The sequence below is a fragment of the Passer montanus genome, unplaced genomic scaffold, assembly GCF_014805655.1.
Source record: "Passer montanus isolate IOZ18808 unplaced genomic scaffold, ASM1480565v1 scaffold19, whole genome shotgun sequence".
In the NCBI taxonomy this organism is placed as follows: domain Eukaryota; kingdom Metazoa; phylum Chordata; class Aves; order Passeriformes; family Passeridae; genus Passer; species Passer montanus.
This window is the reverse complement of record NW_024366480.1, coordinates 314,568-328,309: the sequence shown is the minus strand read 5'-3', so window position 1 is coordinate 328,309 and position 13,742 is coordinate 314,568. Positions and strand designations below refer to the sequence as shown.

Sequence of the window (13,742 nt, the reverse complement as noted above, 5' to 3'; positions counted from 1 at the left end):
TCACATGCAGAAATAGAAAAGATCTTATTCTAAATGAATAATTTCTAATGTAACTTTATTATACCTGTTTCAGTATCTGATTGACTTCTCTAAGAAATGCGAGGAAAACAAACACAATCTTCAAGCCAGTCATGGTGATTACTGAAGTGTAAAGCACATCCCACCTTGTTTACAATATCACATACCTGGCTGCTCATGCCATCCTTCTGGATTATCTTTAACAGGTCAGCATGAAATTTTCTGGCATTCAAAAAGACTAACGGGCTGTTGACGGAAATTATTTTTACCTGTTTTAGTGATTCCTGGGGAATAAAATAAACATAATGCTGAAAAGTTCATCTTGGATTTGGAGAACAAACTCCAGACTCATTTCTTTAAAAAACTTTAAAATACCTGCAAATTCACCTAGAAAGAGCTTTGGATTGTGAGAATGATTTAAAAGATAATTCTATTGATCAGCCTTCACATGTAACTGAAGTAACAATGGAAACACAAGTAATATATAATAAAAGTTATCTATAATATGATTTAGCATGAAAAAAGCATACACATTATGAGGCATAATACTATCAACAATTAGCTAATAATTATAATATAGCATTTTATATTTCAGTTGGTGTGATCCCCAAGCATAGGCAAGGTAACATTTGCAGACAGGGAATATGTTTTATTAGACAAACGCTTCTTGAAAAAAAGTACACAAGGATTTAGGGCAAACACTGCAGGTAGTTTGGGGAAAGCTGACAATATTCATCTTGGTCATCTGAAGATTACCTTAGTACAGAGAGAGTTCTGCATGAAAATACTTAGTGGATCTAGATCAACCTTAAGAGGCACATTTAAAGCTGTACCAGCACATTTCTACAACCAACACAGCAATCTACATGGGAACTCTCTGTTGCCCTTGAATCTGTCTGCACTTCACTGAATAAGCTACAGCAAATTTACCAGCACCTTCAGTCACATCGTGTAGCTCAAAACATAAATGTTACACAGCAGAACAATTTTGGAAGGACACCAGATAATGTACAGAAACCCCCAGGTATAAGTGGGAGATATTTTGCACGAAACAAGTGCTATTTCTCTCACTCTCAAGGTGTACATATTAAACATCTTCAAAAGACAGTAAGAAAATTAATATTTATATATAAATATATTGGACAGCAGCAAGACATGCTTAAAGACTGGTTTTGTAGGGGAACTTCTGTAGAAGTTGCTTCTACTGAACTCCCAATCTTCCACAGTGGAAGCAAAAATCAAGAATTTGCAAGAGAATATAGGTCAAAAATACTATTTTTCTTCCAAACAAAAGTCATGTAACAAGGTCACAGTCAAACACAAGTAAGTGGAACTAACACAGACCATTTTTTACGTAGTTAAAAATTGTTTGGGGTTGCAGTGAAGATATGCAGTTTTCCCAACAGACTTTCAAGCAAAACAGAAATGGAGCCACAAACCACACAAACTATCTCCTTATTGTAGACTTTTGTTCAGACTTCTGGGAATGAGGTGACCTCTCAGACACCACCACAGTGACCATGAAATAAAGGAAATATTTCAAACATCCTGAACTGAGGCAAAGAACCCCAGGACTATGTGTAGGGACTTTGCGCAATTTACCTATGGATACAATTGCAGTAAATACCACAGTCTAGTTTTGCCACAGTCAGACACGTGGCAAAACTCAACTGGCAGTTAAAATGTCTCCGTTTGTATGGAATAGAGCTCAAACATAAGGGCAAAACAAATGATGGTATATGCTTGAATGGAGAAATGCTCTGACATCCCACAGATTCCCACCAAAATGATGCTGTACACAGTTTGCTGTGGAGACAAGTGGACACTTCAGTGCCACTTCAGTGGCAAAGTAGAAGATAAAAGATAAGAAAAAAAGGAAGACTGATGTGCAAAGATCAAATCCTGTGATGATCAAGCTTCCATAAGTACAAGGTCCAAAACTTGAAAGGCTCAAACCATAAGGCCAGATCAAACAGATGGCAGACTTGGGTATAATTTTTGTCCAGAATGGATAAGGTCAACTGTGCCTAAATTTGACCAGCCAGTTATTCCTGGCTCTGGTTTGACTCTTTGCCAACAAGAACTGTTCAGAGAAAAATGGACTTCCTCTTTGTTGTGTCCTTGCTAAGAAAGCAGGAAATTTATCTCACGTGTCTGTTCCTGCCACCACTTGGAAGGCCCGGGGCGATCGCCCTGCGCACTCTGCACAGCGCTGGCTCTGCTCGGGTACGAGGTCAGTGCCAGTGAAATCCTGGGGTGAAATGTGTTTCACATAAGCTTCTAAATACCCTTTGATTTTTTCCACATTAAAGTGTCTTTTCTCTTATTGATTAAATAACCCCTATAAATCCACAGACCTTAATGGCAGGGTAGATCATTAAGCTTGCATATTTTCATGTTTAAAAGTCTTGTTGTTTATGTCTAATCTGTTACTTACCAGGGAAACTTGGATCAGCCTAACATTCATACATTAAAAATTACCCTAAATGCCTGCTGCAACCCAGTGACTCTAAATTCAATTAAAGGCATATTTTCCTTCTTTGTTTTGTGTAATAGCTCTTGAGCAATTTGCTTCTCTAACATAATGTTATTTTCCCCACTGTCTGCAGACACTAGTTTGTTATTAGGTTACTGGCATTAATCTTACTGAATTAGAGGGGAAAAAAGCAGGGGACCAGCAAGCTTAAAAAAAAAAAAAGTATAGGCATTTGTACAAAGTGCTTCATGAACTGATATGAAAAATAGCAGGCAAATCAAATTCTGGTTACCCATCTCTGACAGAGTTATTCCAACATTTTTATTAGGAATGAAAAGTGATATAATAATTGAGAGCTGGTCCAGCCTCAACAACAGTGTTTTTAATTCACATTTCAGAGTCCTCCCCATTCTTATGTACCTTTCACATTCCAATGTTTCTCAGTGTGCCAAAACAGTAAATGCCCTTGAGCCCTTGGAAGTTTGGATTTTTAGCCCAAGATAGCTCTGATTGAAGACATTTGCCAGAAATAATAAATTCTTTAAAGAAGATCTGCTTAATGGTGAAGCACTAACTGCTGAGCATGTAGTTTACTGATACATAAGATCGTTCATTAGCACTAAGAAGGGGAAAAGGACATAGGAGAAACTGCCACAGTGGAGAAGGCAGGATGTCCTGGTGATGGGGCTCTGTGCTGACAGGACACATGGTTCTGCTTGTGTCTTGGCTGCTGACCTACCATTTTTTCTTGGAGGAGGGAGTTCACCTCTCTGGGTCATTACCCTTCTCTTCTTTCCACAGACCTGAGCAGAAAGCAATTTTGATGATAATTGCAATGAAAATAACCAAAAGAATCTGACTGGTTGGTTTAAGTTTGTAAGAAGCCAAATTTAAAAGGCCCAGTCTTTGGGAGAGATTCTTCCATCCATTTTTCATGTGTACAGGGTGATGAAATTAGTGAAGCATTCTGTGACAATTTTGTGGTGCGGCTCCTCTTTGCCCAGCCTCGTGGTGTCCTCTGGGACAATCTGGTCACAAGGGGTTGGTGAGAGAAATGGTTTCAGAAAAGGGATTGAGGATGATAAAAATACTGAAGGACTTTCAGGAAAAGTGATAATAGTACAGAGACTGCTATTGTTTGCTCAGATTGCCCTTGCCATTCCTGGCAAGATATTTCCTTAAATTAAGGAATTAAGAAACGTTGAGAAAGAGCAATTCATAATGAAAAATGACAAATAAACTAAGATAAATCTAAGAGGACTTGCCTAACTTCACTTTGCAGACAAGCAGCAGAACCATGAAAATATTCCAGTTTCTGATGGCCATCTATAATATTATTATATTATCCTGGCATTAGATTTCAAGTGGTCATATCATAAAAGCATTCCCTTGACTCCCCGATTACTATCTGGTAACTAACTAGAGAAAACAAACAAATCTGGATTAGTGAAACACACACACAAACAAAAAGTTGAAAAAGAAATTAACTTACACAATTATCTTCTGCTTTGTATTTATATTCCACTTCTTTCATATTTTTCAAATTCAGTGTCTTTGCTCTGTAATTAATACATAGAGAAAAATCTGTACATTTAATCATTAGTATTCTTGAGCAGAAACAAAAAAAACACACCCAAACTACAGTTTAAAGGTCCAACTATGCAATCTGTATTTTTGTGATTACAGACCTTATCTTTTCTGATAATCATTCTCTTAAAGAGCAAAAAGCTCCTATTAGAATTGTAAGATCACTTTGAAAATATGAATAATTAAATTCTCTTGCGAAGACTATCTTAATTTTAATTTTCATTTGCTGGCCAGAGCTACTTTCAAGTCAAGGTAGCTCATATATAATCTATATCTTCAAAAGTAAAGTTTAATTATTTTTTACCTGCAAAATCATACTGTAAGGAAAGGGAAAATAAATATGTAGAACAGCTGTGTGTCATGAAAAACAAGGATATTTTATTTGTCATTGAAATTGACACATCTTTTCATGATGAAGCAGAACATTGCACTCTAGCTATCAAAATGGCAGACTTAACTGGAAAGCACCAGTATTCCTATTCTCTCTACAGAGAGAAAAGAGAAAATTGCCTTGGAAAGGGAACTCGGTGTTAGGATCTTCTAATTTAACATGTCATTTACAGGAGCACATTTAACTGCAGAAGACTATGGAACTATCTATCCTCTGAGACAGATGCCCCAATATACAAGGAGCATTTGCAGGTATTGGGGCCAGATAAATGAGCCTTACAAACATCAGCTGTTCTTTCATCTTTGCATAAATGAAGCTGTAGCTGCTGCTGGTTTTAATACAGTCTGATACATAACATGTACCACATCCAGTACTCTGATACTCTGACATCTGAACAGAAACTTTACAATAAATAATCTATGGTATTTTCCTTGCCTCACTTCTGCTCATGACTGCACGGCTCACTCACTACACATTATCTTGTTAACCCCATCTGTGCCGTGCCAGCTTTAAGGCTGCTACCTTGTTCAGTGCTTTTAGATGGTATGGACAATTATGTGCTGCCTCACTAAAGAACACAGAGATCACTGGGAAGAGTCTTATTTACATTAATAAGTGCAGCTTCAGACTGAGGTCTCCTCTAGATCAGGTTCTTTTGAGTTAGATATCCATCCCTTTCTGCTGTTGGAGAGCCTCTAACATCCAGGCTCAGAACAAAAACAACATGAAAACTTGCCTTTTGCTCTATTATAGAATTTACCAAAAATTTAGTTTGCTGAATAGCACAGTGTTATCACAAAAGTTGATTCAAGCAGAAGCAATCTCCCATCATTTTTAACAGCTTTGAGATTTTGAACTATTTCCATGCTGGTTCTTTAACTTATTCTATGAGAATAAAGCTGTGCACAAATGTGTAACACCATTAACTTTAACAAGCATTTAATCGAGCTGTCTATATTCTGCTTAATTTCAGTGGGATTCAGTGTTCGTGCAAACAACTGCATGCAAGCAGCAAGTCATTTCCAGGACTGGTGACCTGTGAATTAATTCTGTAGCACAAATCAATCATGAACCTCAGCTATACTTCCCTTTACTCATGATCCAAAGTAGCAACTGTAATATATTAAAAAAAACCCAAAAACAAAAAAACAACCAACTTCTGATGGCTCTAGTTTATTTGTCCTGACTTTTCTAAGTCATGCACAGAACTCACACTTTTTGTAAGACATTAAAATAGTTTTACAGTTATGTTTCATTAATCTATATTAGCAGTGCAGTTGTCAACTCCTGTCCAAGTACCTAGGAATTTACAGTTATGTTTCATTAATCTATATTAGCAGTGCAGTTGTCAACTACCAATTCCTGTCCAAGTACCTAGGAGTTTATAATGGCTTAGTTACTAAAGCTTGCCAGACACACTTTTTCCTTAAGGACCAAATAAATATCTAATGGAAAAAAATATTATTAATCTTTTAGTTGATTTTATGCAACCTACACATAATGAATCCTTCAGATGTCTAATAATAAGAGAAATCACAAAACAATGCCATTTTATAAAATGTTTTAGAGATTCCTTAGTCTATGGTAAATGGACAGATGTGACTTTTACTTTTGAATTGGCTTATCTTGCAATTTTCTGCAACTAAAACCCTGAAGTTTAGTTGTTAAATTTAGTATACCGTATGTCTATCCTGACTGTGAAGCAATATGCAGAATGAATACATAATGAAGTGCTAATGGAACATCTCAATAAATTGTTTCTTACCTGGGAAAGCGGAAAATCACGATTACTATAGTGCAGACAACGCCATACAACAGTCCCACATTAGCAGCAAAGCATATTGTAAACACATAGGTACTAACCCAGATGCTCTTTCAGGGGGGGAGCAAAAAGAAGTGATTAGTTTCAAATTTTATAGCAATGTGCATTTTATGAATCAGAAATAAAGATTTTCAAAATTAAGATAGTTTCTCAGATGTGAACATTTGGATCTTTGAACTGGCAAATACTGAAGACTGAATTAGCAATTAAAGTAATGCCTCCCCATGGGGGACCACATGCAGCATGGCACAACTCTTCCCACTGCTCACAGAGGTTTCTTCCAGGATTACTTAAAATAGCATTTGTACTTCTGCTAACAGCTTAAGTCAGAATAAACTCAGTTGTTTTGGAAAACCTGTATTTTATTTTTCACTGCAAATTCTTGTCACCTTCTTCACTGCATAGATTTTAAATCCTCCTTTCCTTTCACATAAAGAGGTGCCCTAGTGAGGTCACATACAGAGAGCTTTTCTTCCACTAATTATAAAGTGGGAATTATGATTGGCAAGAAGGCTGATTAAAAGTGGCATTTATCAGAGTACAGCTGACTAAAACAACTCTATTACAAATAAAAATTACTGGGGAATTAATTCCTTCCAATGGAAATGGTGAGATTTCATATTACTTCCCCATCTTTAAATATTTGATTACTAAAACTTTGGATTAATTTTAAATTCAAATTTTAAAAGTACTCAGAAGCATATGTGAAAATAAAGTCACTTTAAAAAGACGTTTTAAAAAACTTTACAAAACTCACATTTAAATTTTTCCTTAATTATTTTCTTGCCAGAAGTGATCACTTTTCTTTCCATACTACAATGATGTGTACAGCTAAGAGACATGCAGATTTTACAATTAAAAGAAAAGTACAAATTACTAGATTTCTTATACCAACCTAATTGGTATAATAAAGTACATCTTTCTTTCCTTGAGGCAGCCTTAAGCAAAGACTGCCATCTAATCTTTATATAAAAGGTGTTAAAAAAGAATGGAAATTATTTTCATTCCTCTGGATATACTGATCCCCACAGGTGCCTGTTTCAAGAATTACAGTGCTGCTTGTTCATGTTTGCAGAATAACAGATCACATTACAATGGCACAGTAATTTTTAAGATTATCTTTTCTGATGCTTTCACTTAACTCACAAAAGCCAGAGACAATAGAATACTTTCAGCCCAACCACAGGGATTTTGCTTGAGCAGATTTCAGAACTGTTATTTTATGAACCATTAAGTGTAATTCATACCATACTAACTTGTGCTTCACAGAGGACAGAGTGTTACGTGACTCTGTCAAGAAACCTTTCCCTCCCTCATTTTCAAGATTCCTAACTACTGCAAAAGACTTTTCTGTTTCTTCAACAGGAGGGCTGCTAGGTAAGGAGGTAGTTCATCCTCTGAAACTGTCCTTAATCACTAGTTCTATGTTAACATGACATCTTATACGAATTGTTGTGCATATATTTGCAAAGACCACCTTTATGAGCAACAGGTATTGAGGTCTGATTAATGAATAAGAAAGTAATGCTAAGATTTATAAATCCAATATACATTTATAAAGAAGCTCACCTGGATGTGAAAATGCTAACAGAACTACTAAAAACTTGAAAATCAGTGAGATCAAGAATTAGACTATCTTAATAAGGCTGAATCCTTGACAACACCTGAATCCACTCCAGTGCAATCCAGTTCAGCTGCAGACCTGAACCTCATCACATCTGACTAAATCACTGCTGCAGACCTGCAAAATTCTTATGTCTCAGAAGAAAACAGGGTAAAAACCACAATACAGAGTCTGCATAGGAAGAATCAAAACCAGAAATATTTAAGTTCTGCTGACTACTGAGAAAGCTGGTTAGGTGCCTCTCCAGCAGCCTAGTATCTTACATCTTAACTGTAATCAGAGACTGCCATTGTTGTAGAGGCTGAGCCAAAACAATCATACTCTCATTAATCAACCACCCTTTCAGTGCTTTGTATTGGCCTGGGAGCAGTTCTTCTTTAATTAAACTTGTAGAAAGAAGTTATGTTGATCTGATAGACCTTTATTTTTCTAATCCATGGGTTATTGCAAAGTTCAACATAGAAGTGATAAAAATATCAACGTTTTCCTTGGCAGCTTACATCAATGTGGTTATTGCATACTCCAGGACAGATAGAATCTAATCAATCTTCAAATCTTAGCAATAATGTGTTATAGGCACATGTTAATATCAAAAATCAAAACAAAATCCATCTTCAAAGTACTGTACTAATTTAAAGAAAAACTCTAAAGAGGGAGAAAAGAAACAAGCAGAAGAAATAGATTTATGTCAACTGTATGTATCAGAAAATATCAGAAGCACTGAGAGGTACAGTGAATATGTGTAGCAGCTGCCTCCTCTAGACTTGGCATTTCATAGAGTCTAATCATCCACCATTGATGGCAGTCTAAAATCAGTACTTGGTAGGAAAAAATCATATAAACAAGTTGCAGAATACTTCCTGAACCTAGGACTAGACAATGCAATGCTAAGGTATGGTGATAATAAATGTTTCTGTACCAGTTTGAAACCAGATTATGTGTTTGCCTTGTTTCATTGCAAACTGAGGAGATGATCAGCTATTGCTTGAATGGGAAGGGTTCCTCACATGTAACTATCTCCAACACAGCTGTCTAGTTTCCTACCATAATCAATGAGGTTGGTTATCAGAATGAATAAAATTTAGGATGCAGTTCATCTAACTCCTACCTGATGATGCTGTTGCTTATTGGAGGAAGAGATGAGCATGTCTCAGCTGACCAGTTCTGTGCTATCTGTAATGTGAGGCTGTGATGAGCTGCTCAAAGAGGCCCTCCAGCATATAGCCAAAAGAATCCCATTGAAGTCCTGCTCATTCCAAAACTGTCTCAGCAGAAGATACTGGAATTCTGGAGGAGGCTCTGTCTCAAAGGACTGAGTGACATGGCCATGCTCCCAAATCCTTCTGCAGACAATGTGTGCATTCATTCTCAGCACACCCTTCATCAAAACTTGGCAGTCTAGTTAAGCCCACCACAGCCATAGAGCAGGAACTGCCTAATGCGCTCAGGGACACGGTTTAGGAGTAGACCTGGCAGTGTTGGGTTAACAGTTGGATTAGATGGTCTTTAAAGGTCTTTCCCAACCTAAATTATCCTAAAGTGGTATGGTAGTTCTTTGATACCAACTACTGCGCAGGTAATATAACTCATGCTAGCATATTCACTAATGGAGGAAAAATAGAAAATCTCACTAGGATGCCATAAGATAGAGTAATTGATTTAAAATTATTCTCACAGAAGAGATGGTTTTCTACTCTGTAGAAAACTGTTTATATAGCAGAGCCCTGAGACCTCTCAGAGCCCTCTCATGAATCAGGGCCCATGTGTGATGAACAAATTTAAAAGGCCATCTTCCTCCTGAGGATAGTATCTGAAGAAGTTCTAAAAAAACCCAAGAAAATGCACTAATGAGCTCCAGATTTCAAGGAGGACCCTTTCTAGGGCCTCTCCTCTAAATATTTTGACAAAATAGATTGACGGGGTATTGGATATGTGTCCCAGTAATTCACAATGGCAAGATCTTGGAGGATACTTGTCAAAAATGAGACCCTCATTCTTGGATCTACTTTTAATTGCTGAATTAGTAGCATTCCTTACATCCTTTAATATTGATATGTGTGCATACTATTACAATTCATGCATCTATAACTGCCTCTCATCACAACACCATGTTGGGAATGTGTAATTTTTACCATAAATTCTGGCCATTCTTCCTGCTTTAAAAGTCGGGCATGCAACATGGCTTTGTCTCAGCTGTGATAATTTTCTGGTCAAGACATATGTGTAACTTTAAAACATTTTTTAATCTTTAAATGTCAGCGTATTTCATTGCTGAACTTCTCAAATCCCAGCTATATAATTGACTCATGAAAATGATCCTTATTCCATTATAATTTTTCACTTAGAACATCACCTTCTAAAATATTTTCTCCCAATCTTTGGTTACTTTCAAGTCAAACTGTTAACAGCAAAGACAACATTTTTCTTCAGCAGTCCATTGCCAGGCAGTAATTTTTGCCTGTCCTAAAAAGCAGCTTATCTGTGATCCTGATCCTGTGAGCCTTAAAATCAGAAGTTAACAAGAACTTCACTGGTCTTTTTCATAATGCTAGGAGAGTATCACCAGCACTGTCAAGCTGGAGAATAAAAACAGCATGTTAGTCAAGTTGGCCTGCATAAGAAATTAGGCTTATAGAAAAGACAAGGAAATAATGTTTTGACCTGAGCAGTGAGATGTATTTACAGACAAAGCCAGATTAGCTTCCTGGCTGTGCTCAAAAAAAGCAGAAAAAAAGATCAAAAAAATCACTCTCAGTTATGCATATAACATATACAGTGGAGCAATGCAATTATTAATCTGAGATTCTTGAAGTCATCCATCCAGGGTGTAGGAACTGACAGAAAACCTTAACTGAAGTAGGAGACGTTTGGCGTTCAAATGGCAGGAAAGAAACCTCTGGAATAAGGACAATGGGATGGTAGCTGAAAAGTGTTTGAATGTGATTTGAGAGGCAGGATGTAAATCTGAATGAAAAAGCGACCCATGGCTGAAAGAAGAGATTTTATAGAAACACAGAATATCCTGTGATTCAAGGAACAAATGAATTTCCTCGGCTCCGACTGCTGAATGATATAATACCTTCTATATTTAAAAGGATTATATTTATAGAGGACTAATCAACAAATAAATATTATTCATCCCATTTGTGTCTAGTGAGATGCTTAAACAAGTGTGAAGGAACAAGGTACAGACTCCATAATATTCCATTTCCATGCACAATCATTTGTCAGACCTATAACCAAAACAAACCTGACTTCAATGCTACATGACACACACCCTTCAAAGAATCAGTTCCAGAAAGGACAACTGCTAATTATTTCCAAATGTTTTGTTAGGGTTTCTATCTTCAAAACACTTTGGATAACCTGGGTGATGGAATGATTAATTTCTGGTGTTCTGTCAATTACTGGGGTGAATCCTTTCAGGCCAAAATAACACCAGTGTAGTTACACAAATCACTGGCCTTGGTGGGGCTCCTCAGAGTAGGCAGCAATGCAAGATCAATGTTTATAGCCTTACTTTAAACTATGCTATTTAAGGCAAGATGATTTGTCCTGTCAAGCTAAGGACTGATGGTAAAACTACTTGAAGATAAATCATTGCTCAAGTATGTTTAGTCAAAAAAATGAACCCAGCAAACTCCTCCGTTCTATAACCTCTCTTAGAAATGATGACAGATGTCAGAGATGTAATAACTAACTGCTCACACAACCTTTTCTGCCAAAATCAGAAAAGCAAAAATCAGTCAGGTTAGACTATCTGTGAAGACATGTCAAATCTAGTGAGATTCCAGAATATCCTGCTGGAAAATGTAACTACTTATTATCTCAACGAACTGATGAAGAAGATATATCTGTCTCCCATAACTACCAATGTTTTTAAGCCCATTGTTCCCAAAATAATTCTTGAACCACATCATCCATAATTTCTGTCATTGGCAATATGGGTTAAACTGAAGATAAAATACAAAACAAGAGATAGAAAATATTTTCACAATTTTACTGCTGGAGGAAAAAAATATTTCAGGAAAGACAGAGCTTTTCTTCTACGAAAGAAATCCCTCCAAACAAGTTTTCTGAACCTTTAGCTTTCTGCAACCAAGTGCAAAAAAAATCTCAGTCAAACTTGATGTTGTTTACTCAACTCTGTTTCCCATACTAAAACCTCTAATAAAAAAAAAAAAAAGTTTTTTCTTTCTAGACTTAACCATTACTGCTATAGAATACTAAGTAACTGGTGGATTAAAAGTCCAGTATTAACTCCAGTCACCTGTATTTCCCACCACAGAAAAGGACTATTTGGCCAAAATACATTTCTGAAAATTGTTAACTCAAACATACGTCAGCATGTATGTATTTATGTAAGTGCATAGAAATTTTGGTTCCACTGATTGGCTGTTATACCCAAAATCTCCCACAGAAGAGAAATCCAGGAGTCTTCTTACACATGGATTCATCTTTACTATTTGCTTGGAATTCTGTGCAAATTCTCTCAGACTATTTAGACTTTGCATTAAACTAGATTTTCATACTATGGCTCTTTTCACCTATCTACTTTTTCTGATGTATTCCTTCTCTCATAGTGCAGAATCTTTCACTGTGTTCAAACAGTAGATAGAATAGATTTCTGCAAAATCTGAAAGAGTTAAGGCAATTTACCTACAACACCTCCCAATATTGATCTTTCTGCATTGCTAATGTTTCCAGTTCTGTTTGACCTGTGTGGTCATTCCCTTTTCCCAGAGGACAATGATACCAAAATCTCTTCCATAATGCTACAATAGCAAAAGCACGTTAAACAGATAGAAAACACATAAAAATTAAACATGTACTTGCTCATATTAATTTGATGTATCTGTATGCACATCTCTAGCATCAGGTTTGATTCTTTGTCATTTGTTAAAATGTTCTTTTTAATACAACTGATATTACAGATGCTGTTATTCTGAGCTGATAGAGCACAAAAAAGTACTACTAATAATATCTTGCACTTATTTCTTCTAGGGCCACAGACCTGTTAAAGTTTAGTTAACAGATGTTTGCCAAATGGTCTCAGGAAAACCTCCTTAGATTAAGTTTTACTTACCCAGTCTATTTTATCCACATTCCAATATTTTTTTAAGTCCCGGAACTGCATTAGCATCCCCTTCAAGCCCACAACAATAATGCTTGCTAACACACACTGCAAAGACATAAACACAAAAGCCATTTGCAGAGTTGTTAGTGAAAACAAATGCTGTTTCTTTAATTTAGCAATCAATATCATAATTACATTATAAAAAGAACTGGTAGGTGCTTAGAAAATGGGATAAGCACAGGTGTCCTTGTGACGGCTGCTAACAACAACCACCTATCCCCATTTGTTAATGTGAAGGCAATCTACAAGCTACCTAACTGAGAGAAAAATGGCAGAAACCTCAGGGCTACTCAAGACTCTTCCAGACCAAATACATCCTGCCACAGTCTGAAGGACTCGAAAGCAAATCATCACTCATCTTCTATGCAGTGAAGAATTACAACTCACTCACTTCCTTTCCTTCCCCTAGAGAAGGCCTCTAGGGCAAAGGTCCATTAATTTTGAAGCAAAAAAAATTTTTTGTTGTTGTTCTTTGACTCAGAAAGGAGGAGGAGATGGATGAAGGAATCATCTATAGCCAAAAAGAGTGGAGTACAAACTGATGGACTTACAGTGCATAGACAGGGCTGAAAAAGCATATAAGAAGAGAAATAAATTATCAAGAAAGCAAAAACCAAAAAGTATTTTTAAAATATGGGCAGAAAAGCCTACAGGGAACTGGTCAAAATGTACATATAATCCATATGA

At 36.5% G+C, this 13,742-nt stretch overlaps 1 protein-coding gene across 1 annotated transcript in view; it reads right to left on the bottom strand.

Annotated features, from left to right (window-relative positions):
* Positions 1-13,742, bottom strand: part of SLC26A7 (solute carrier family 26 member 7) — a 68,401-nt gene that overhangs the window by 13,439 nt on the left and 41,220 nt on the right. The window contains exons 11-14 of the mRNA XM_039706370.1: positions 13,005-13,100; positions 6,238-6,344; positions 3,987-4,053; positions 186-302 (exon numbers count right to left, since the gene is read on the bottom strand). Coding sequence (XP_039562304.1) covers positions 186-302; positions 3,987-4,053; positions 6,238-6,344; positions 13,005-13,100 — 387 coding nt within the window. The remainder of the gene's footprint in view (positions 1-185; positions 303-3,986; positions 4,054-6,237; positions 6,345-13,004; positions 13,101-13,742) is intronic.